The sequence below is a fragment of the Callospermophilus lateralis genome, chromosome 13, assembly GCF_048772815.1.
Source record: "Callospermophilus lateralis isolate mCalLat2 chromosome 13, mCalLat2.hap1, whole genome shotgun sequence".
Taxonomy (NCBI): Eukaryota; Metazoa; Chordata; class Mammalia; order Rodentia; family Sciuridae; genus Callospermophilus; species Callospermophilus lateralis.
The window spans coordinates 82,588,585-82,613,319 of record NC_135317.1 but is presented as its reverse complement, the minus strand read 5'-3'; the positions used below and the strand labels follow the sequence as shown (position 1 = coordinate 82,613,319).

Sequence of the window (24,735 nt, the reverse complement as noted above, 5' to 3'; positions counted from 1 at the left end):
TTTCTTATGTATTCTAGATATCAACCACATGTCATTCATATAGTTTGCAAATATTTTCCCCCAACTCTGAAGGTTCTTCACTTTATGGATTGTCTCCTTTGCTGTACAGAAGCCTTTTATGTTGATAAGGTCCTACTTGCCCACTGTTTCTTTTGTTTCCTCTACTTTGGGAATCTCGTCTCCCAAACAGCCCTTACCCCTTCCAATGTCCTGAGTGTTTCCTTTGGTTTTCTTCTAGTAGTTTAATAGTTTCATTTCTTTTATTTAGGTATGTAATCTATTTTCAGTTGATTAGTGTAACTGGTGAGAGATATGCGTCTAGTTTCATTCTTCTGCCTGCTGATATTCAATTTTATCAGCACTATTTATTGAAAAGATTGTCCTTCATCCAATATGTGTTGTAAGAACTAAGCACCTTTGTCAAAAAGCAGCTTGGTGTAGGTTTACATCCAGGCTGTCTATTTTGGTCTAGAGGTCTGCATTTATGTCTATACTATGCAGACTATTATAGCTTTGTAGTCTGTTTTGAAGTCAAAGAAGGTAATGTCTCCAGCTGTGTTCTTTTGGGTCAAAAAATTACTGTGTCTATTTGGGGATTTTGCGGTTCCATAAAATTTTAGAATTATTTTTTCCAGTTCTGTGAAGCATGTCATTGACATTTGAATTAGGAACTGCCTTGAATCTGTTCATTGCTTTTGGTAGTAAGGGCATTTTAACAGTGTTCATTGTTCTTATATACAAACAAAGGCTATTTTTCTTTTCTTTTTTATTTATATTTTGTAATTTATTTCATCAATGTTTAATAATTTTTGTTGTAGGTATTCTTAGCAGTATTTACTCCTAGGTATTTTGTTTTATAGTTTACTTTTCACATTTACTTATTTATATATTTGACATGGGCTTTCTCTGTGTTGTCCAGACTGGTTTCAAACTTGCTATTGTCCTTGCCTCAGCCTCCTGAGTAGCTGGAATTACAAGTGCATGCCACCATGTCCCACCTGTCACAATTTTAAGTCGGATTTTTCTCTTAATTTTTATTTCAGAAAATCTACTATTAGCATGTAGCAGTGCTACTGACTTTTTGTCAATTTTATATTCTGTGTTGTGACATATCTTAAGCATCTAGAATAGTGTTCATAGAACACTACAATATGCTGTTTTTAAGTCCTTTGGGTATGCCATTTCCCTTTAAATATAACTGCTTTTATTGACTTTAAATAATATAGCAAAAATCACAAGATCAGAAATCTATTTATTAAATCTATTTATATCTGGTCGTATTTGAGAATTTTTAGTTTATAAAGCTTTATGACAGTGAAAAATATATACATTCTCTGAAGATTGTTATTCAGGTAATCAGGCAAAATATTTGACATAATAACCTCTCCTCATGTTATTTTTTATTTCTAGATAATTCTAGAGCACTGATTGCATTTCTGGCATTTCTGATTATTGTGACATCAATAGCCCTGCTTGTTGTCCTCTATAAAATCTATGATCTGCATAAGAAAAGATCCAGGTAAGAACTGATGTATGAATTAAAAATAATCATGGTAGAAGTAGCCATGCAAGCTCATGTCCATAAGGCAGTCATGGACCCAGCTAAATAAATATGTGAATGGAAAAAAACAGCATGGAGTACAGATCATGACTGGCACTGGATCGAAGTCATTGTTATGGGTGTTACTGGTTTATATTAAGTATTCACATTTTTTTACATTTGCAAATAATGTTCTGGATTTACTTGGCTTACAGCCAGTGCAAAGAATATGAGTCTGTTCTTTTAGGACAAAGTGGATCAGAGAGGACGAAGAGTGGCAAAGGCAAAAGAAAGGAGGGAAGTAGTTGGGGACATGTACTTATTTCTTTGGCCAGGAAAAATGATATTTTATGAAAAACAGGAGCATTAAAGTCAACTCTTTTGGTCACATACCAGAGTTTGGCAGACATTTCTTGGTTGTTTTATCATCCCTCATTTTTTTCTTTACTCCACTCCCAATTACTTTCTCACCTCTCTTTTCCTCTTCTCTGACCTCCCTCCATTCCCATCTCCTCTCTTCCTTCCTCTTTTTCCCTCTCTTTTCCATCTTTCTTGTCTTCATTTCTTTCTTACTTCAATGCATTCATTAAATAAAATTCACTCAGTTGAATTGAATGCCAACTGAATTCAGTGTTTCTTAAGATCATAGACATTCATATTTCTTATTTTCACAGCAATTTAGATGAAGCACAGGAACTTGTTGAGAGGGGTAAGTATGCTTATTTTTTACTTATGAATATGCTTACCCTTTCATTTGAGTCCATTTATTTTTTAAATAAGAACTAGGAAATTTTTAGTTTAACCTGGACTTCTTCTGTTGATACAATGATGAAAATTAAATCCAATTGTTCTATAAGCAAGCCTCTATGAAGTTCCTAGTTTCTGCCAAATGCAAGGCACTGAGAATTCCACAGGGATGGGCCACAGACTGCTCTTGAAGGGTTTCGAATCTAATATATGAAGACAGGTGTATTGACAAATAGGACAGTAATTTGATAAATGCTATAGTTACTGAATATGTATGGGTCTACACAAAGATAGAAAACAGAAACCTGCTTGTGGGGAAGGCAGGGATCTGGTCTGTAAAGATCCTGAAAAGCACTAGATCAACAGATGAGGGACGAGGAGGGGTAGGAGAGCAGAAGGCACGTCACAGAGACAAGGAGGAGATGAGTGTCCTGAGGTCCTTGTCAGAGTGGGATGATGGCTGTTCCCACTAAAGGCACAGTTAGGGACAGGACACAGAAGAGCAATTTGATTTAGGAGAGGAAAACAAATTCCTTTTTTTGTCAACTTTTATATTACTTCTTTAATTAAAAAAAATCATGATCCTGTAAAAAGAGATGGAATTTAAAAAATTGAAGCTATGCTTACAGTAATGAGTGTTTGTTTTTTCTTTCTTACTCACGACAGACAGACCTTAGAATACCTCTCTTGAGTTACATTTGAAGGGCTTCTTCCTTGTAACAGCAGGTATCAAGGCTATGTGCAGAAGCATTAGGGCTGCTTCTCTGGAGGTCCCTTGTTGTTCACTTTTTTTTTTTTTTGGCAGAATATGTTAATATCTGACTGTGTGTGTGTTATTAATTCATTCGTTTGTTTATTATCTTCTCTCACTAGAATGTAAGCTTTGGAAACACAGGGAGATTTTTCTTTCTCTTCACTGCTCTATTCCAGCACCTGGAATTCAATACATACTAATGAATAAATGAATCAACAGGACAGCATGTCCTGAGAGTTAGTTTTGATAGACTGAGGAAGAATTAAGAGCACAGGAGCAACAGCATCTGAGCAGAAGAGGAAAATTCATTTTAAGGAGTTAAGGCAGATTGGGAAGGGAAATTTATCTCAAAATTAATAGTGATTGCACCATAGAATGAACTAGAACTTATACACCTGAACTTCATAATCCCCTGAGAGTGGTCTTCAGTTCAGAATGAGTGAATACGCGTGGTCCCCAGCAACCCAAAGAAGCAACAGCTTCTTTTGATAACTGTGATGGATAGAAGGTTTCTATGGACCATAAAAATAATGTAACACTCTCATGGACAACTTTTCTTCATTTTTAAATGGAGAAAATTAACATGAGTACCAAAATAAGTATACCTAACAGGACATGGAAAAGTAGAAACATAGTTTTTATATTATGTTAAAACATAGTTAACCATGTTTCATGTTCTAGAGGCACAATAAATGAATATAACTTGTTTCACAGTCTAGTGTAAATAGACAATAAAACTAAACTGAGTAGTGGGTAGAAGGGTATTAATCAAATTCTCTTGTTTCATTTGCATAATTACAATATTTTAGAATAAGTTAAAATGAAAATAAAAAAATTGTTATAAAATAAACATCTTAATTACTATAAAATATATGTAATTACATGGATATATGGGTGTCCTAACAATGGTGATATTTGGTTTGAGATCTTTTCTGTAGGAATATAAAGTATTCTAGTCGAATACTAGAAAAGCTATTCTAGTAGAGAGAACAATATGAAGCCCAAAGGAAGACTGAAACACAAGATTTGAAAGATACTGATTTATTGGTGAATGTTTATATGTGAGTGAGGTTTTCCAGGCAGCCTGTTTGTGAGAAGGAAAGACACTAAGAGTAAAGTCTTAGATGCAAATTTGTGGTAATGTGTATGCACATTTGAAAGACAGACATAACATTAGACTTGAATCTTTAATATGTTTATAGATGATGAAAAACAGCTGATGAATGTTGAACCAATTCATGCAGATAATTTGTTGGAAACTTATAAGAGAAAAATTGCTGATGAAGGACGACTTTTTCTCGCTGAATTTCAGGTATGGGTTACCCCTGACATAGGATAATAAAATTTTTAATGTATTTATCTAAACATTTGTCTTAATAATGTATCCCTCATACTACCCAATATGATCAAGGCAGATATTATTAGTAGATATTTATAGACCAGATGAAATGTTAACAAGATTATAATATGAAGTGAGTAAATATTTTGGTATAATCCTTTATTGTATTATTATCAAATATGAAGTCATGTCACAAAACATATTTGGCCGATTTATACTTGTACTATAGCTATGTATCCAAACATCTGTTTTTAAGTGAATTTCAGAGTGGTGCATCAACTAATTATAAATTTTGTCTTATTTATGAAGTTTGTTCTGAAATGATTCATCATTCATTTTTAATGTTTTGCATACTTCCTAATAATGTTAGTATTAATAATCATATCTGACATGCTTATCAGTATAAAGAAAATAATTGACGTGATGTCACATTAACTCAATACAATAACTGGTGAAGGGAAACTTCTTTTCCCAAATTTTCTCTAACCCAAAGAACACTTGTGTCTTTCAGAGCATTCCGCGGGTGTTCAGCAAGTTTTCTATCAAGGATGCTCGAAAGCCTTTCAACCAAAATAAAAACCGTTATGTTGACATCCTGCCTTGTGAGTCCTCATTGAGAACTGAATTTCTATATATTTAAGCTGTTTGATTACTCATTATTTCACTTGTTTCTTTTCTTTTCTTTAAACAGATGATTATAACCGTGTTGAACTCTCTGAAATAAATGGAGATGCAGGGTCAAACTATATTAATGCCAGTTATATTGATGTGAGTAAGAATATGAAATTGTTTTATATTCTTGTCATCATTGACAGTTCAAATTTTTCATATGTCTATGCATTCTGTTCATTTTTTTCTTTGTCTTTGTAAAGTTTTATAAAATTTATTAGAAATATTTTGAAGTAAGCCAGGTCACAGATGTGAACAGACTCACTAATATTTAAAAGAGTAGTTCTTGATTATATTCCTGTTGGTGTCAGATGTAACATAAGATTTTAATCTTTGTGAAACAAAATTATACTACAAATTAATATACTATGATGCCTATTATATGCTGGATAGTAAAATAAATGACCTAGCATATATTCATCATAAGAACCCTACATTTTCCCAGCCATCTGCACTATGCTAGGTGTGTAAATGAGGACCAAGAGGCTGACATTAGTTACCTTGTGCTTGTTCACACAATCACAATGACTTGAGATTCAGCTTCAGTTAGCCTGACTCCACATTGCTTCTGTTATGTACACTACATTGTACCTTCGACATTCTTAATTGACATCTATCCTCTGTCCACTGAATTTATCCAAAAATGAAAATATCTATACATGATAAATTTCTGAAAAATATTTTAATATTTCCATTAATCATACCATTGTAAATAAATAATGCTTTACATGAGTTAAATACTTTTAAACACTATAAAAACATCATAAACTGAAAAAACTCTTCTTACCCAATCTACCATTTGCCCAATATCTCCATCTACCAGAAGAGATCACTTCTATATTGGCTTTTTATTTACCCATCCAGAGTTTTATATATATATATATATATATATATATATATATATATATGTATATATATACATATATATATATATATATATATATATAATTAAAGCACCAACATATATTACCATCCCTTTATGTGAAAATGTAAACACAATAGTCACACTATTCTATATCTTGCTAGCCATATAACTCTCTATCTGGGATTTATATGCTATCACTGTAAAAAACAGGGTCAGCAACTTTTCCTATGAAGGAGCCAGACCAGAAATAGTTTTGACTTTGTGGAGCATTTTTACATCTAGCTATTTTTATGGTGATTTGCAGTATAACTGCATTGAGGTTTATTTTATCAGTTCCTAATTATCAGGCATTAAATGTGGTTTCTTAACTTCTACTACTACCAACAATGGTATAATGAATCATATGAACTTTTATTTTTCCAAAAGAGTTTTAGTGTATCTGTAGGATAAATATCTGTTAGAATTGCACGGAAAAAAAAAAAACCACCATAGATAATTGCAATTAAAAAGAAAATTCTAAATGGCTCTCTAGAGGGGTTTTACAGTTTTTTTTTTTCAATTTTTTTTTATTGGTTGTTCAAAACATTACAAAGCTCATGATAAATCATCTTTCATACATTTGACTCAATTGGGTTATGAACTCCCATTTTTACCCCAAATACAAATTGCAGAATCACATCGGTTACACACTCACATTTTTACATAATGGCATATTAGTGACTGTTGTATTCTGCTACCTTTCCTATCCCCTACTATCCTCCCTCCCCTCCCCTCCCATCTTCCCTCTCTACCTCATCTGCTGTTGTTCAATTCTCTCCCTTCTTTCCCGCCCCCCGCTTCCCCTCACAACCTCTTATATGTAATTTTGTGTAACATTGAGGGTCTCCTACCATTTCCATATGCTTTCCCTTCTCTCTCCCTTTCTCTCCCCCCACTTGTCTTTGTTTAATGTTATTCTTTTCCTCATGCTCTTCCTCCCTGTTCTGTTCTTAGTTGCTCTCTTTATATCAAAGAAGACATTTGGCATTTGTTTTTTAAGGATTGGCTAGCTTTGCTTAGCATAATCTGCTCTAATGTCAACCATTTCCCTGCAAATTCTATGATTTTGTCATTTTTTAGTGCTGCATAATAATCCATTGTGTATAGATGCCACATTTTTTTTATCCATTCATCTATTGAAGGGCATCTAGGTTGGTTCCACAGTCTAGCTATTGTGAATTGTGGCGCTATGATCATTGATGTGGCAGTATCCCTATAGTATGCTCTTTTAAGATCCTCAGGGAATAGTCCGAGAAGAGCGATAGCTGGGTCAAATGGTGGATCCATTCCCAGCTTTTCCAGGAATCTCCATACTGCTTTCCAAATTGGCCTCACCAATTTGCAGTCCCACCAGCAGTGTACAAGTGTACCCTTTCCCCCACATCCTCGCCAACACTTATTGTTGTTTGACTTCATAATGGCTGCCAATCTTACTGGAGTGAGATGGTATCTTAGGGTGGTTTTGATTTGCATTTCTCTGACTGCTAGAGATAGTGAGCATTTTTTTATGTACTTGTTGATAGATTGTATGTCCTCCTCTGTGAAGTGTCTGTTCAGGTCGGTGGCCCATTTGTTGATTGGGTTATTTGTTTTGTTATTGTTTAATTTTTTGAGTTCTTTGTATACTCTGGATATTAGGGCTCTATCTGAAGTGTGAGGAGTAAAGATTTGTTCCCATGATGTAGGCTCTCTATTTACCTCTCTTATTGTTTCTCTTGCTGAGAAAAAACTTTTTAGTTTAAGTAAGTCCCATTTGTTTATTCTTGTTATTAACTCTTGGGCTATGGGCATCCTATTAAGGAATTTGGAGCCCAACCCCACAGTATGTAGATCATAGCCAACTTTTTCTTCTATCAGACGCAGTGTCTCTGATTTGATATCTAGCTCCTTGATCCATTTTGAGTTAACTTTTGTGCATGGTGAGAGAAAGGGATTCAGTTTCATTTTGTTGCATATGGATTTCCAATTTTCTCAGCACCATTTGTTGAAAATGCTATCCTTCCTCCATTGCATGCTTTTAGCCCCTTTATCAAATATAAGAAAGTTGTAATTTTGTGGATTGGTTTCTGTGTCCTCTATTCTGTACCATTGGTCCACCTGCCTGTTTTGGTACCAGTACCATGCTGTTTTTGTTACTATTTCTTTGTAGTACAGTTTGAAGTCTGGTATCGCTATACCTCCAGATTCACACTTCCTGCTTAGAATTGCTTTTGCTATTCTGGGTCTTTTGTTTTTCCATATGAATTTCATGATTGCTTTATCTATTTCTACAAGAAATGCCGTTGGGATTTTGATTGGCATCGCATTAAACCTGTAGAGAACTTTGGGTAATATTGCCATTTTGATGATGTTAGTTCTGCCTATCCATGAACAGGGTACATTTTTCCATCTTCTAAGATCTTCTTCTATCTCTCTCTTTAGGGTTCTGTAGTTTTCATTGTATAAATTTTCACCTCTTTTGTTAGGTTGATTCCCAAGTATCTTATTTTCTTTGAGGATATTGTGAATGGAGTGGTTTTCCTCATTTCCATTTCAGAAGTTTTGTCGCTGATATACAGGAATGCCTTTGATTTATGCGTGTTGATTTTATATCCTGCCACTTTGCTGAATTCATTTATTAACTCTAGCAGTTTCTTTGTACACCCTTTTGGGTCTGTTAAATATATTATCATGTCATCCGCAAATAGCGATAATTTAAGTTCTTCTTTTCCTATTTTTATGTCTTTAATTTCTTTTGTCTGTCTAATTGCTCTGGCTAGTATTTCAAGAACTAAATTGAATAGAAGTGGTGATAGACGGTATCCCTGTCTTCTTCCAGATTTTAGAGGGAATGCCTTCAGTTTTTCTCCATTTAGGATGATGCAAGTCTGAGGTTTAGCATATATAGCTTTTACAATGTTGAGGTAAGTTCCTGTTATCCCTAGTTTTTCTAGTGTTTTGAACATAAAGGGATGCTATAATTTGTCGAATGCTTTTTCTGCATCTATTGAGATGATCATATGGTTCTTCTATTGATGTGTTAAATAGCATTTATTGATTTCCGTATATTGAACCAGCCTTGCATCCCAGGGATGAATCCTACTTGATCATGGTGCACAATTTTTTTGATATGCTTTTGTATTCGATTCACCAGGATTTTATTGAGAATTTTTGCATCCAAGTTCATTAGAGATATTGGTCTGTAGTTTTCTTCCTTTGAAGTGTCTTTGTCTGGTTTCGGGATCAGGGTGATGTTGAACTCATAGAATGAATTTGGAAGAGCTCCTTCTTTTTCTATTTCTTGAAATAGCTTGAAAAGTATTGGTATTAATTCTTGTTTGAAGGTTTTGTAAAACTCCGCTGTATACCCATCTGGTCCAGGGCTTTTTTTGGTTGGTAGTCTTTTGATGGCTTCTTCTATTTCTTCCTTTGTTATTGGTCTGTTTAAATTGTGTGTGTCTTCCTGACTCAATCTGGGGAGATCATATGACTTAAGAAATTTATCGATATCTTCACTATCTTCTATTTTATTTGAATATAGGGTTTCAAAATACTTTCTAATTATCTTCTGTATTTCTGTAGTGTCTGTTGTGATATTGCCTTTTTCATCCCGTATGTTAGTAATTTGAGTTCTCTCTCTTCTTCTCTTCATTAGCATGGCTAAGGGCCTGTCGATCTTATTTATTTTTCAAAGAACCAACTTATAGTTTTATCAATTTTTTCAATGGGTTTTTTTGTTTCAATTTTGTTGATTTCTGCTCTAATTTTAATTATTTCTTGTCTTCTAATACATTTGCTGTTGTTTTGCTCTTCCTTTTCTAGGTTTTTGAGGTGTAGTGTGAGTTCATTTATTTGTTGGTTTTCTCTTTTTTTGAGGAAAGAACTCCACAAAATGAATTTCCCTCTTAAAACTGCTTTCATTGTGTCCCATAGATTCCGGTATGTTGTGTCTGTATTGTCATTTGTCTCTAAGAAATTTTTAATCTCCTCCTTTATCTCTTCTGTAACCCATTGATCATTCAGTAACATATTGTTCATTTTTCATGTGATGTAGGATTTTTCCTTCCTTCTTTTATCATTGATTTCCAGTTTCATTCCATTATGATCAGATATGGTGCATGGTATTATCTCCATGCCTTTATATTTACTAAGAGTGGCCCTATGGCATAATATATGGTCTATCTTTGAGTAGGAGCCATGTGCTGCTGAGAAGAACGTGTATCCACTTGATGATGGTTGATATATTCTATATATGTTGGTTAAGTCTAGGTTATTGATTGTGCTATTGAGTTCTATAGTTTCTTTATTCAGCTTTTGTCTAGAGGATCTGTCTAATGGCAGAAGCGGTGTGTTGAAGTCACCCATAATTATTGTGTTGTAGTCTATTTGACTCTTGAACTTGAGGAGAGTTTGTTTTATGAACGTTGCAGCTCCATTGTTTGGTGCATACAAATTGATAATTGTTATGTCTTGTTGGTGGATGGTTCCTTTTAACAGTATATAGTGTCCTTCTTTATCCCTTTTGATTAACTTAGGTTTGAAGTTGATTTTATTCGATATGAGTATGGCCACTCCTGCTTACTTCCGAGGGCCATGTGAGTGGTATGATTTTTCCCAACCTTTTACCTTCAGCCTGTGTATGTCTTTTCCTATCATATGGGTCTCCTGAAGGCAGCATATTGTTGGATTTGATTTTTTGATCCAGGTTACTAGCCTATGTCCCTTGATTGGTGAGTTTAGGCCATTAACATTTAAGGTTACAATTGAAATATGATTTGTACTTCCAGTTGTGTTTATTTATTTATTTATTTTAGTTTGGCTTGTTTTTACTTTTTGGTTATTTTCCTCCCCCTTTACTGAGATACCTCCCGCTGTTAGTTTTGGGCACTATTTTTCAATTCCTCTTCTTGTAGTATTTTGCTCAAAATGCTTTGCAGTGCTGGTTTTCTGGCTGCAAATTCTTTTAGCTTTTGTTTATCGTGAAATATTTTAATTTCATTGTCAAATCTGAAGCTTAATTTTGCTGGATACAGTATTCTTGGTTGGAATCCATTATTTTTCAGCGTTTGAAATACATTGTTCCAGGATCTTCTCACTTTCAAAGTCTGTGACGAAAAACCAGTCGTTAACCTAATTGGTTTACCCCTGAATGTAATCTGCCTCCATTCTCTCGTAGCTTTTAATATTATCTCCTTGTTCTGTATGTTGGCTATCTTCATAATTACATGTCTTGGAGTTGGTCTATTACGGTTTTGAATGTTTGGGGTCCTGTAGGCTTCCGGGATTTGGCAATCCATTCCATCTTTCATCTCTGGAAAGTTTTCTAGAATTATTTCCTTTAATATGTTGTCCATTCCTTTGGTTTCAATCTCTATGCCTTCTTCTATCCCGATGACTCTCAAATTTGATTTTTTTATGACATCCCATAACTCTTGAATAGATTGCTCGTGGGATTTAAGCATATTTTCTGTGTTGACTATATTCTTTTCAAGTTGATAAACTTTGTCTTCATTATCTGATGTTCTGACTTCTACTTGATCTAGTCTATTTGTAATATTCTCGTTTGAGTTTTTAATTTGGTTTATAGTTTCCTGCATTTCTAGGATTACTGTTTGATTTTTTTAAGATCTCTATCTCCTGGTAAAGCTCGTTCTTTGCCATTTGAATTTGTTTGTTTAATTCATTTTCAAAATATACTTTTATTGCTTGGACTTGCTGTCTCATGTCTTCTCTAATATTCCTTTCCATCTGAGTTAGGTATGCCTTGAGTTCTTTCCCTATCCATGTTTCTGATGCTTCTAGGTCCTCCTGTAGATTTAGGTTGTCCTGCATTGTTTGTACTCCTTTTGTCCCTTGTTTTTTCATGATGTTCACGTTACTTTCCAGCTCTATTTGATTGCTGTGTTTCTGCTCTCTTCTATAGATTTGTTTTGGTTTTGTATATCTCTGTTGTCTCTCCTTTGTGTTGGTAGACTATGCCTGCTAAAGTGGATTCCGCTGGGAAGGAATTCCGACAGCCGAGCTCCAGTGACATCACTTCTCTGCTATGGCGGGCCCCAGGCTCCTTGCCGGGGTGTCGGAATGGGGAGGTGGGACTGGACTGTCTCTGGTTGGTTTCAGCTCCCGGTCGCTGGCAGGGGGCGTGGACTCCAGCCGCCCAGTCGCACAGGCAGCGGGCTGGCTGTCGAGGGCAATCTCTAGCCGCCCAGTCCCGCGGTCGGTCGCTGGCAGGCGGGCGGTCTCCAGCCGCCCAGTCGCGCAGGCAGCGGGCGTGGGATCGGTCGCCGGCGGACATGCGGTCTTCAGCCGCCCAGTCGCAGGGGCAACGGCCGGCTGTCGCTGGCGGGCGAGCGTTCTCCAGCCACCCAGTCACGCGGGAAGCCGGTGGACTGTCGCCAGAGGGCGTGCGGTCTCCAGCTGCCCAGTCGCGAGAGCCTGGCCTCTAGTCCCCTGGTTTCTCCTGCTAGACCAGATTTCCCCTGAGTGATGCCTCTCGGCAGTTCAAACTGTACTCTGGGCCTGCCGTTTGTCGGGTGTGTAAAGCAAAGACTACAGTTTATAATCCAGCAGCAACATATGAACATGCTCAGCTCCATATAGCCTTGACAAAAGAACGTGCTATCAGAAAGGTTTGACAACTCAATAACTTACCACGTATATTTTATGCTGTTATGTATGCTGATTTATAAGGAAATTCCCCAGATTCTTAAAAAGAAAAAAATAATTCAGCTTTTTATTTTGTTGTTTTTGTTGTTGTTTATATTGCTATTGCTGTTGGAACACTTGAATATATAAATTTTTAGTAAAGACACAAATTTCAAATTATGCTTATCTATTTTGGCAGTGCATTAGGCACTTTGTACAGCAAATTAGATGGCTTAAAACAACAGAAACTTATTCTCACACAGTTGTGGAGGTCAGAGACCTGAAACCAAGGTGTCCACAGAATCATACTCCCTCTGAAGTCTCTGAAAGATCCTTCCTCGCCTCTTCCTAGCTTCTGGGGGCTGCTGACAATCCTTGGCATTCCTTGGCTTATGGTTGTATCACTCCAAACTCTGTCTCTATCCCAAGGCCTTCTTCCCTGTGTCTCTAGTCACTGTATGAATGTCCTTCTTCTTTCTCTTATAAGAATGCCTGTCACTGAACTTAGAACACAACCTTGTCCAGTTTGACATCATTTTAACTCTTACATTCATAAAGATACCATTTCCAAATAAGGGCACATTCTGAAGAGCTGGTGACATAAGTTTTGGAGAAACACAGTCCCATCCACTGTTTTATAATCATGTATAATTATAGAATAACTTGGAAATGTTTTCTAGACACATCACTCATCTTCAACCTCTGAGACTTGGTCACTAATCAAGTTACTTTTTGATATATCTAGTGATTTTCCAGGGCTAAATTATTCATACCAATGATTATGATGACTATTATGATTATAATAATATAATTTATGCACATTTTCTATTTATCAGTTATCATATAAGTGCTTTATGTGTATTAATTCAGTTAAATATCACAACTCCAAAAGATGTTCTCTACTTTGCTAGTAGAATCATCTGGGATTCTCCCCTTAGCCCCAAGCATTCTGTCCCTAGAGAGAGCACTCCACTTTGGTTTATATACAACAGCTTTCATATCCTTGTTTGCTATTGTCCCTGGAAATCCATCTTAGTCTACAAATAACTCTTCCCTTAACCTGTCCTCATGATATCCATAATGAAATCTCTTATTCTGTCTTTTTAATATAATCCGTAAACGATTTATTTTTAATAGCAGCCAACACTTTTGCAAATGTTAAGTCATAATCCAAAGAATAACTATTATTTCTATGTCATATTTTTTTTAACCTCTATTTGAACTGATTCTGTAAGATGAGCTCCACAGACCTTCCCAATTAGCACTAATCAAATTTATTTTACATATGGTGTTTTTTTACAAATAATAATTTGTTATTCAAAGTAAAATACTTGAGAGCAGACCTGCTAAGACTTCACAAGAGCTTAGATGATCTCTAGGAAAAAACAAAAACCCCCAAAACACCGGGCACTTTATGTTCAAATACATATGGCCACTATGCTATCAGATTGTATTTACATTTCCTCAACACAGCTAGGACCTCCTGAAAGCATGCTTCTTCAGCTTTTAGATTGGTACTTGACATATTGTAGCCATTCAATATTTGTTGAATAAATGAACATGACTAATACTGTGCTATGAGAAGCTACTAAAATTGACATGAATTCTTATAGTTTTTGTGCAAAAGTTCATTCAGTAGCAAACTTCATCTCTTTCTATGGAGCTTTTCTCCTTGAGGTAAATGAGATAAAGGTAAAATTAAAGAGTCTGAGATAATTTTGAAAGAAAGTATCATGTTTTATCTACTTCTGTGCTCCCTTTTTTGTCTTAGTAACAGGAGCAGAGAAAGCGGACATTGTAGGTAATGAAATGAAAGTGATTGCATCACTTATCTGGAATTGCATAAAAAGACTCCAGGGAATCAGCAGCATATTTCAACAATAGTTAAGAGGTAGAAGTGTCGAGGGCAATTCCAGAGGGATTTACACAAAGAAATGGAGTACAAATCTGAAAAGTAACTACATGGCTGGTTAGAAGGCTGTAAAGGTTCATGGGATTTAAACTATAATAACTGGATTATGCTCGCACATTGTTGTATTATCCTACAACAATGAAGTCAAGTTTTAAAAAGTGTTTGCAGTATACAGAAAAATACATGAAAGTCATGACTAGTATTTGCAAATGCTAACTAATCCACTTGGCACAATTAAATGACTGATCACAAATTAATAAAATTTCCTTAATAATTTGAAAATGCCCTGGGAAATCTATAACCAACAAATGGCAAATCTAAAGCAATTTTTTCTAATTCAGAATATTGTATGTTAGCAGGGCATGGTGGTACATGCCGGTAAACTCAGCAAGTAGGGAAGCCGAGGCAGGAAGATCTCAGGTTTGAAGCCAGCCTCAACAATTTAGTGAGGTTCTAGGCAACTTAATGAGACTCTGTCTCATAATAAAAAATAAAACGGTCTGGGAATATGGTTCAGTGGTTAAGTGTCATTGGATTCAATCCCTGTTAACAAAACAAAATAAAAAAAATAAATAAAAAAGGAATTTTGCATTTTAATGAATAATGGAGTATTTAGTAAATGACATATTTTTGTGTGTTTTTTGAACAGGGTTTCAAAGAGCCCAGGAAATATATTGCTGCACAAGGTAATTTATTTGATAGTCCTATATTATTTTTTTTGAAATTTATTTTATAACGCTTAAAAATATATCTCTTAACTTGTATTTTTTTTTTAATCTCCCAGGCCCCAGGGATGAAACTGTGGATGATTTCTGGAGGATGATCTGGGAACAAAAAGCCACTGTTATTGTCATGGTCACTCGATGTGAAGAAGGAAACAGGGTAAGAACCTACAAGTTTCACAGGATGGTGGTTGGAATTGCATTTTAAAAAGCCATATTTTTGTGCTGCTGACTAAAATAGAACTCTTTCTATTTTAGTAGTGCTAACATTTGATTTGAATTCTCATACATGCAGAAAAATAAAATTTGTACATATGTAAATGTATTCCTAAATTTATGACATTTAGATGTTTTGATTTAATTAGTGGACTTTTATTTGGTTCCTGTTTTTTTTTTTTCTTTTTCTTTTTTTTTCTTTTTCTTTTTCTTTTTCTTAGCATTGTTCAGAACCTTGAAAAGTGTTAACTTCCCAAGTACTAGTGAATACTCAAACTGACTTTGAGCAGATAGGTGTTAAATCATATAATATGACTTCAGAGGAATAAAAGCCTTTTGGTTTCCCAGCCAGTAACTGACCACGATGAATCACATCTTTTTTTGCTGACCACTGAGCATGCCCTCTTTTTAAAGGCAGCTAAGACTCAGAACATCGTCCTTCTGCTATGTAGTCTGAAGTCTTTCTGAACACCTGGATGGGAAACAATTCATTTCGGACACCACAATTTTAGGTGTATATGTAAATGTGCTTAACAAAGAATATGTAAATATTGTGAGAATTTTGGATAAATAATTTTGGGGTTTTGGTTTTATTAAGAGTGTATAGTAAAATTTTGTTTAAATGAAAAACTGGAATCATTAATGATTTTTTTAAAATATAGAACAAGTGTGCAGAATACTGGCCATCAATGGAAGAAGGCACACGGGCTTTTGGAGATGTTATTGTAAAAATATATGAGCACAAAAAATGTCCAGATTATATCATTCAGAAACTGAGCATTACAAATGTGAGTATGTTTTAGTAAATGATTTTTGTTTTGATATTGCTTTTATAAAATTTAATTATGAAATATTAAATGTGAGAAATTGAAATATATCTGGGAAAGTTGTCTTTCACTGACATCTAGGAGGAAGGGTTAGGTTAGAACAAGAATACAAGTTCATAGGTCAAATTTTAGCCATGAGTCAAAGACAGGTTTGCCCATGTCAAATCAAAAGTATCTATTATGATGGACTCCTAAAGTACTTTAGAAAAAGAAGATTCCATTAAGTATGTTAAATAAATGATTATATTATTAAATTAATAAATAATCCTGAATGGATTGTTAGCATTATGGAAAGAATACTTAGACAAATTGCACAATTAGAGAGCAGTACATGGAGTATCAATTCTAAATATATAGTAGAGAGAGAAGTTTAATTCAGAAAATAAAGAGGCCACCACCGTGGCCTTGGTAATAGATAAAATGGAGGTCAACATATATATTATATAATAATTGTATTTACATATAAATTCCAGATAGGTGAGCAGATAAAATTAGAAAGTAGATTAACAGTTGCCTCCAGGTGAGAGGGTTGGAATGGGGAGCAGCAGCTAATGGGTGGAGGCTTTCATTTTGTGCTGACAAAAATGTCCTATAATTAGATACGGGTGATGTACCAATCTGGGAATATAATAAAAACCCTTCAAATGAGTGGTGTTTATGATGGATGGAATATACTTTAATAGTGCTATTTTAAAAATGTAGATCTTTCATGAGAGGTTGAAATTTTCTCTGAATTCCATTTGTTGGAGGTCTTTCAGTAATCTATTTTTTATTTCTATATAGTCCAAATACATTTTTCTTCTACAGGAAAAAGAAAACTTATTATGTATTTCTCCCAAGGCCCTCTTGGCTCCTTTTGCATTACTGACTGCTTTGCATTTGAAGGCTGTGAAACAATTCTGCCAATGATTCATGGCTAAATACATGATTGACAGAGCCACATAGGCCCTCAATCCATAAACATAGGCATTTACATACACATTGATGGCATTTTTGTAGACATCAGGGCCCATCTGGTTATCGTGATTACTCTGGGGTTACTATTCTTAATCAACTCATTTATTTCCTATTGAAAAATTACAAACAACATAATTTTTCGTTAAGTTGATGATTCTACTTTTGGAGGGCTTAAGGAATACAGTCAGATTTTCTACATGTGAGAAATAGTCCTGTTTGCTGGTCTACCAAGCAGAAGAATTTTAAACACCTGTGAGAGTGACATTTAGTAAATTTTTTTTTCACACAAATCCCCACCTTGACACCTACCCACTCCCACCCCTTGATTTTTTGGTGTGTGTTTATTTTTGCTTTTTTGGCTTTGTAGCATGAAAGTGCCTAGGAGTTTCAGCTCTGTTTACCTTACCTTACTTCACTGGTAAGTTTCTGCTTACTGGGTAGTGCATGAACATCTTGCATGAGCTTTCAACTACTCGTTATTAATTGGAAAGGGAAAAGCATTCATGGCAGAAAGCTTACTGTACACCCCAGGAAAAGTCTCTGGAGCAGTTTACATTTGCATGAAGAATTTTTTCCTATGGGTCCTTGCTCCCACTTATTTATGTTATATGGTTTACTGTGAAAACAAACTCACCTTAAGAGAAAATTTTTACCTTTTGACTAGAAAAAGGAGAAAACCACGGGACGAGAGGTGACACACATTCAGTTTACCAGTTGGCCAGACCATGGGGTGCCTGAAGATCCCCACTTGCTCCTCAAACTGAGAAGGAGAGTGAATGCTTTCAGCAACTTCTTCAGTGGCCCCATTGTGGTGCACTGCAGGTAAACAGAGACTCCTGTAGCACCCAGGGGTCTGTGGGTCTGTTGAAGTCCTGAGTTAAAGATGTCCTCTCCTTGGGTAATTCCTGTTTTGGGAAAGAATCTGCTGCATGTTACTTATATTCTTTTTTGAAAAAAAAAAAAAATTCGTAAATTACCAACATATAATTGAATAAATTTGGGGGTATAAAGTATGATATTGCGATCTGTGAACACAGTAGCAAGGGCCCTGAATAGACCTTTTTCAACAGAAACTTAGGTTCTTATCTCTGCTTCATGCTTGATGGTTCTCCACTCATTTCCTCATTATGATTCTGTCTCCACTTTTTTTAATGGTTTTGTCAGTGCTGGTGTTGGGCGCACAGGCACCTACATTGGAATTGATGCCATGCTAGAAGGGCTGGAAGCAGAGGGCAAGGTGGATGTTTATGGTTACGTCGTCAAGCTCAGGCGACAGAGGTGTCTCATGGTTCAAGTGGAGGTACGTTCTAACATATGCTCACTTTTATTTTTGAACTTAAATTATTTTAGGGAAACAGTAATGGTATAAAAAGAAATCTAAATTTGTCATACCTTCAAATAAATTAAATGTTTTTAAAAATTAAATCAAGTGGCAATCATTTTGTTATGCTTAAGAGTTCTGTGGAAGAAAGATGACCATAGAATATGTGTATTTTTTAAAATAATGAAATACTACGGACAAATATCAGACCAGGGAAGAAATAAAAGCATTGAAAACAGATTGGTGACATATCACAGAATTAAAAACAAGGAGACAGCATTAGTGATTAAGAGCCAGGTTTATTAAACTAGACTTCCAAAGTTCAATTCCTACCTCTAATTTTTAATCCTATACACCTCTGGACAAGTGTTTAATGTTTCTGTGCGTCACTTAAGTCATCCATAAAACGAAGATCAAGGTAGTACTTACTGCACATATTTATAAAGAAAAAGGAAATACAAGTGAAGCACTTAGACAAGTTTGTGGTGTATGCTATGCGTTTGGTGATTTGGATCATAAGTTGTTACTGAAAAATGTCTGTAGTTGACCTGCCAATCGCACATGTCTGTACTGTGTATACCAAAGTACAGCAATTGCAACTGTGCTTAACTAAAAACAGGTGCAGTACTGTTCCTTGCATTGAACATTGGTAGAAAAGCACAACAATATAAACACTTGAACCAGATATTAGCAGGGGAGAGGGAAAGCAGTAGTGGACTTTGTATAGCAAATGCCAGGCTGCAGTTGAAGAAATCTAGGTCTGTATCTATCTATGTGAATGGATGCTTAGATGGAAATAGCGAGTGAATAAAGTCATCAAATGAAACACAGAATATGATTTTTGTGATCTTAAATCAGAAAAATATATAAAAGGTCTAAATGTTCATAGATAAATAGATATCAACAAGAAGTATAAAAATAGATTGTTAACCAGAAAATGAGAAATTAAGTTTTGTGGAATCAGTGAAACAAGGAAGAAAGACATAAGAAAACTCAGGGAAGTGGTGGTGGTAAAGAAAAATGTTATTTCTCTTTAAATCAGAAATAAGTAATTTCCTTCAAAATAATGAATTTAGATAAAAAGTTAGGAGTTGTCAAATTAGGGTTTGGCTATTTGATCTTCTTAAATAATTTTCTCTATTTTAAGAAGTTCTAGAAAATTTTAATGATGCATTATACAGTATATTAACTTGCCTTTTCTGATATCCTGTGTATTTATTACAATTTCAAGTGTTATTAATTTCACTTATTAACTCAGTAATAGTTACTGAAGAAACTAACAGACTATTTTTAATGTTGAGGAATAAAATAAGAGATATGAAATTATACAATGAATACTCTATTTGGTAAACAATGTATATTTTTTTCTGAAAAAATAGTGTGAAATGAAATTTGCAGACAGTGGGGAGAGCTAACTTCAGAACATTTGCATGTTACCCATATCAATTATTTTATCACACATTGTCCCAATATGAACCAAATTGTATGAATGCTTATTTTATTTACATGTGACACATAGGACACTGCATTACGTAATTATTTTCATTTTTCTTTGATACTGTAGGCACAGTACATCTTGATTCATCAGGCCTTAGTGGAATATAATCAGTTTGGAGAAACAGAAGTAAACTTGTCTGAATTACATCTATGTCTGCATAACATGAAGAAAAGAGATCCTCCCAGTGAGCCATCTCCACTGGAAGCTGAATTCCAGGTAATTTAAGTAGAGATAACAGTAATAATTATAGGCAAATTTTATGGCTTTATATTTTCCAATTGTTTGCTATGCACTTCAACGGCATCTGATCCTCACCATAGCAATGGAGCACAGATGAGGAAACTGACACAGAGAATTTAAAAGAAATGCCTCTGTCTACACAACTATTATGTAGAAGACTAGTTTAAACCCAGAAGTCTGATTCAACCTCTAACACTTTCCACACTCACTCATTAAACTGGTCTAACATAAAGTGTCAAAATAATAGCATATAGCAACAAAATTGGCCTGCCCCAGTCAATACAGCATCTCACCTTTAAAAACTGCATCTGGTTTTGGTTTGTGAGAGGAAATAATTAGAGGGGTTTGTGACTGCTTAGGAAGTTGAACTGGCTGGAGCTGGTAGACAGAAAGGAAAGGATAAGTATGTGTGTCCTAACCTATTTATTAGGCAATTATTCTGACAGCTAACCGAGAATATGGTTCCCTGTGATTTCAGAGAGGTGACACAGCTATCTTCGAATTGCTTAGTTGTCAAAAAATGTTTTTAACTTTTCTCTTCCACCAGTGATTTTCAGTTTACAGAGTTTTTCTATAAAATACCAACCTAGTCAATTCAAAGAGTTTCACAAGGCCAGGAATGTGCTTTTAATCAGATGCAGAATCATTTAATGTTGAGGATCAAAGTGGGGCTAAGGTGGGGGGAGGAGGTGGAGCTTATAATAACCACCAAGCAACTTGGTCCTGCAGAAGATCCGCATTTTTGTGGAAGAATTGACAGGCATGGAGTATTCTTAAAAAGAGAAGTGTTTCATTGTTGTTTTGTTGTTCTTTTAACTGATAAATTTACCATAATCAATGTACTAACCCCACTAACCCACATATGCACATGCTATTGGGAATTTCAGGTTCCTAGGCTGAAAGGATTAGAATTAATGTCCTGGAAAAAGGGGGATAATTTTCAAGAACAGGGATGCTTGAAATCCTGATTTTAGAGATGTTGTAATGTTTGGAATAAAACCTACAAAGGTATAGTGGTAAAGTGAATGGTTGAGGAATGAAGGGAAAAGTCATGGGAGGTGAAAAAACAGATGAAATCAATGAGAGTGTTGGCTAGATTGTCCTTGTGAAGGTCAAAGTAACTAAGGACGAGATGGACCTGAGAGGAAGAGTGCACCATTAGCCAAGTCTAACACTAAGAGGAGGAGTGATCCAGAGATCAGTGCCTCATACCCTCACATGAAGGGCAGTAGATTAAAGGTGGTGGAGTATAACGGAAGGAAAATCAAAAGTCATTGGGGTTTTTTGAAGCAAAATATGGAGAGGTGGTTTGCAAGTAGCAGCAGGATCAAAGAGATCACACGACTGAAATGGAATGGGAGGGGAAGAAGATTCAGATGAATGGGGATTTGCTGCTGATAGACCATGGACATGAAAAACCCAGAGGAGAGCATTGGTTGATATAGAGACTGGGTTTTATTTGAGAATACAGGTAACCATCAAGGAATAAAAATGTGGGGAATGTGGATGGATGCACAGAGAGGCTTAGACTTATGGTGGCAACTGAAATAAACCAGGATTGAAGATGGAAAAATCCTTTGGGTCTTATAGGAAGGTGAGCCATTAGTTCCACTTATAATCCTGAGCATTGGCCACTAGAAGGAAGTGGCTATTGGGTGACCTCTTACAGAACAAATGGTCTTGTGGTACTTTCCAAGGCAGCTGGTTTTACATGCACCTCATGGTGGTTATTCATATCGTTGGTATATAATGGGATTTAGTGATGATGTACTCTTTCATTCAATTACACAGTATTAAGTGGGGTTCAAAACTGGATGCCATAGTTAGTTTAAAAAAGGCTTCATATATACTATATAATAATATATGCAAATAATATTATATATAGTATATATAACATATTTTATATAATGTATATAATTTTATATGTAATTATATGCAATTTAATATATAATAAATAATATACAATTATATACAATTTTAAATATAATAAATTATGTATATATTATATAATTTATATGATTTTATATATAATTAGATATAAAATAAGTATTATTTTATATAGTATTATTTATACATAATATTACATATATTCACATAGATTTATATGCATTGTCTGTATAAAAAATCTTAATAAGTGGTACATGAGGAACTTTCTCGGTTTAGGATATTCAAATATTAAATATTATTATTATCCTGAAATATTATATACTCAATATTTATTTAGGGACTAGTGGGAAGGAAGAGGAGTGACATAGAGGAAAAAGAAAACAAAATGTATATTTGTCTGTGTCTTAGCCTCTATCATTATAATGAAATACCTGAAACAGGCCACTTAGGAAGAAAAGGTTTGTTTAGCTCACAGTTTTGGAGGTTCAAATCCCAAACTCGGTGTTCTTATGGCATTGAGGCTCTGACAAGAGTGGCACATCATGCAGGATCATACGTTGGAGCAAAATGCACACATCACAAGCCAAGAAGCAGTGATTTGGGGAAATATGGTCTCACAATCCTGTGGTGTCCTTTTGAGGGCAAGCCTCCAATGACTGAAGGACCTGTCACTAGACCCCACCTCCTAAATGTCCATAAGCATTCTCAATACCACCACTCTGGAAACCAGGCCTTTACACGTGATCCCTTGGGATACATTCAAACCACTGTGTCCTGCCAATAGTGAAAGAATAGCATGGCTGTCTTAGAATCTGAGAGCTGCCAGGAATGGAGAAATTTGGTTTGGTTGAAGTAGGGAGGGACCTAGTGGGGGACAAGGCTGGAGAGATAGTCAAGGGCATATCCCTAAATGTTTTTTATGCTCTACTGAGGAGGTTTACTGCTTCCTGATCTTGGAAGGAAGTTGCTATGGAGCCTAAGAGGGACAGCTTCTGATTTGTGTTTTAGAAGGTTTAGAGCAAGCAAGATTGGACATAAAGAGGACAGTCATGAAATTGTTGATAGTTTCCAAGTGAAAAAAGAAGATGGACTGAACTAAGTTGGAAGAGAGAAAAGTAACAGTAGAAATTATAGATTTTGCTAACTGATTAGCTACTGTGCATGAGAGGGACAGCACCCTGGCAGGTGTGAAAAATTGAGGTCTCAGTGTTTGAAGAATCAAGTCTTCTGTGAATGCTCTGTCTGTTAAGTTTAGTTCTCATAATTTAAAATAATTGCTATTGATTTTGCAATATGAGTAATAATGAACATTGGTATAGTGTTTTCAACTTGTTATGCACAATGAAGTACACTACTTTGTTGTCAAGCAGTTCTTAAGTGAGAAGTTTACTCTATTAGAGAAGTGTATATTTTTAGTTCCAACTCACCATGTCAAATGTTCTAAATGCTTAAACAATAAAAATGGAAAACTCACAGAGAAACTTAAAATCTTTGGCCTCTAGGTAGTGTATGCAAATTTCACAAAAATTGATCAGGTGCCTTTCTATAAGAAGCATTCTATATCCCAATAATAAATTAATCTAATATTTAGGATTTAAAGGAGTTTTCTATTCTATTTTTTTTTCAGAGACTTCCTTCATACAGGAGCTGGAGGACACAGCACATTGGAAACCAAGAGGAAAATAAAAAGAAAAACCGGAATTCGAATGTCATTCCGTGTATGTAGTTTATTATTATTACTTTTTGTATTAGATAAAATGAAACTCTTTTTGGATTTGTTGAATGTGAGACACACATGCAAGTTATCTCTGAGCAAATTTTCGACATTAGGTTTACAATGAAGAAGTTAATAGGCTATCTGAATTTTAGTTACAGCAAGTTATTTGAACCCTATATGTTTTGAATGGTCTTTGGAGAAAAGACTGCATTCAGTGTTATCTTTCTGTCAGTTATTTCAGAGTATTTGTCAAATAGCAATCATTGTAACTATTTGTTCTCTTTCTGCTTTTTTCTCTTTATCTCATATCTGGGTTGTTGAAATTAGATAGAAAATACTCTATAAAGTGCCAATCATCAAATTTGATAAATAAAAATAGGCAGTTTTCAGGACTGGAATTTTACCATTTAAGCACATCCATAGGATCACATCTGGTACTATTGTAATTTTATTCAACAGCATACACTAAAATTAGCATAAACAAAACATAAGCCAAGCTAATAAACTAGACAACCAGATAAATCAAATCAGTGCATGGCTGACCTAATTTCTGCAGAAGTCTTTATGAATATAGTTAAAATACAGAGTTGATAGTAATGTAAACAGATCATTTGACCAGATTATTACAAATTTAAATTATTGGGAGGCAAGGAAAAATTTATACTAAATAATAATTAATATGAAATACCTATTTAAATAAGACTGTTAATTTAATGTTAATAGAATATGATTGAGAAAAAACTCTAGGCTTTGTATTTTTTTTAATTTATAGCAAGAAGAATTATGGCATTCATGGAAAACTGAAGAACATGTATCAAAGATTGAATGATCATTTAGAGCATTATGATATCTATTTGTTAT

The 24,735-nt window shown here is 34.9% G+C and overlaps 1 protein-coding gene across 1 annotated transcript in view; it reads left to right on the top strand.

Annotated features, from left to right (window-relative positions):
- The window catches only part of Ptprc (protein tyrosine phosphatase receptor type C), a 120,962-nt gene that overhangs the window by 87,738 nt on the left and 8,489 nt on the right, over window positions 1-24,735 (top strand). The window contains exons 15-26 of the mRNA XM_076872930.1: window positions 1,411-1,519; window positions 2,215-2,249; window positions 4,244-4,353; window positions 4,892-4,982; window positions 5,072-5,148; window positions 15,139-15,175; window positions 15,274-15,371; window positions 16,090-16,215; window positions 17,876-18,033; window positions 18,376-18,511; window positions 20,097-20,246; window positions 23,785-23,875. Coding sequence (XP_076729045.1) covers window positions 1,411-1,519; window positions 2,215-2,249; window positions 4,244-4,353; window positions 4,892-4,982; window positions 5,072-5,148; window positions 15,139-15,175; window positions 15,274-15,371; window positions 16,090-16,215; window positions 17,876-18,033; window positions 18,376-18,511; window positions 20,097-20,246; window positions 23,785-23,875 — 1,218 coding nt within the window. The remainder of the gene's footprint in view (window positions 1-1,410; window positions 1,520-2,214; window positions 2,250-4,243; window positions 4,354-4,891; window positions 4,983-5,071; window positions 5,149-15,138; window positions 15,176-15,273; window positions 15,372-16,089; window positions 16,216-17,875; window positions 18,034-18,375; window positions 18,512-20,096; window positions 20,247-23,784; window positions 23,876-24,735) is intronic.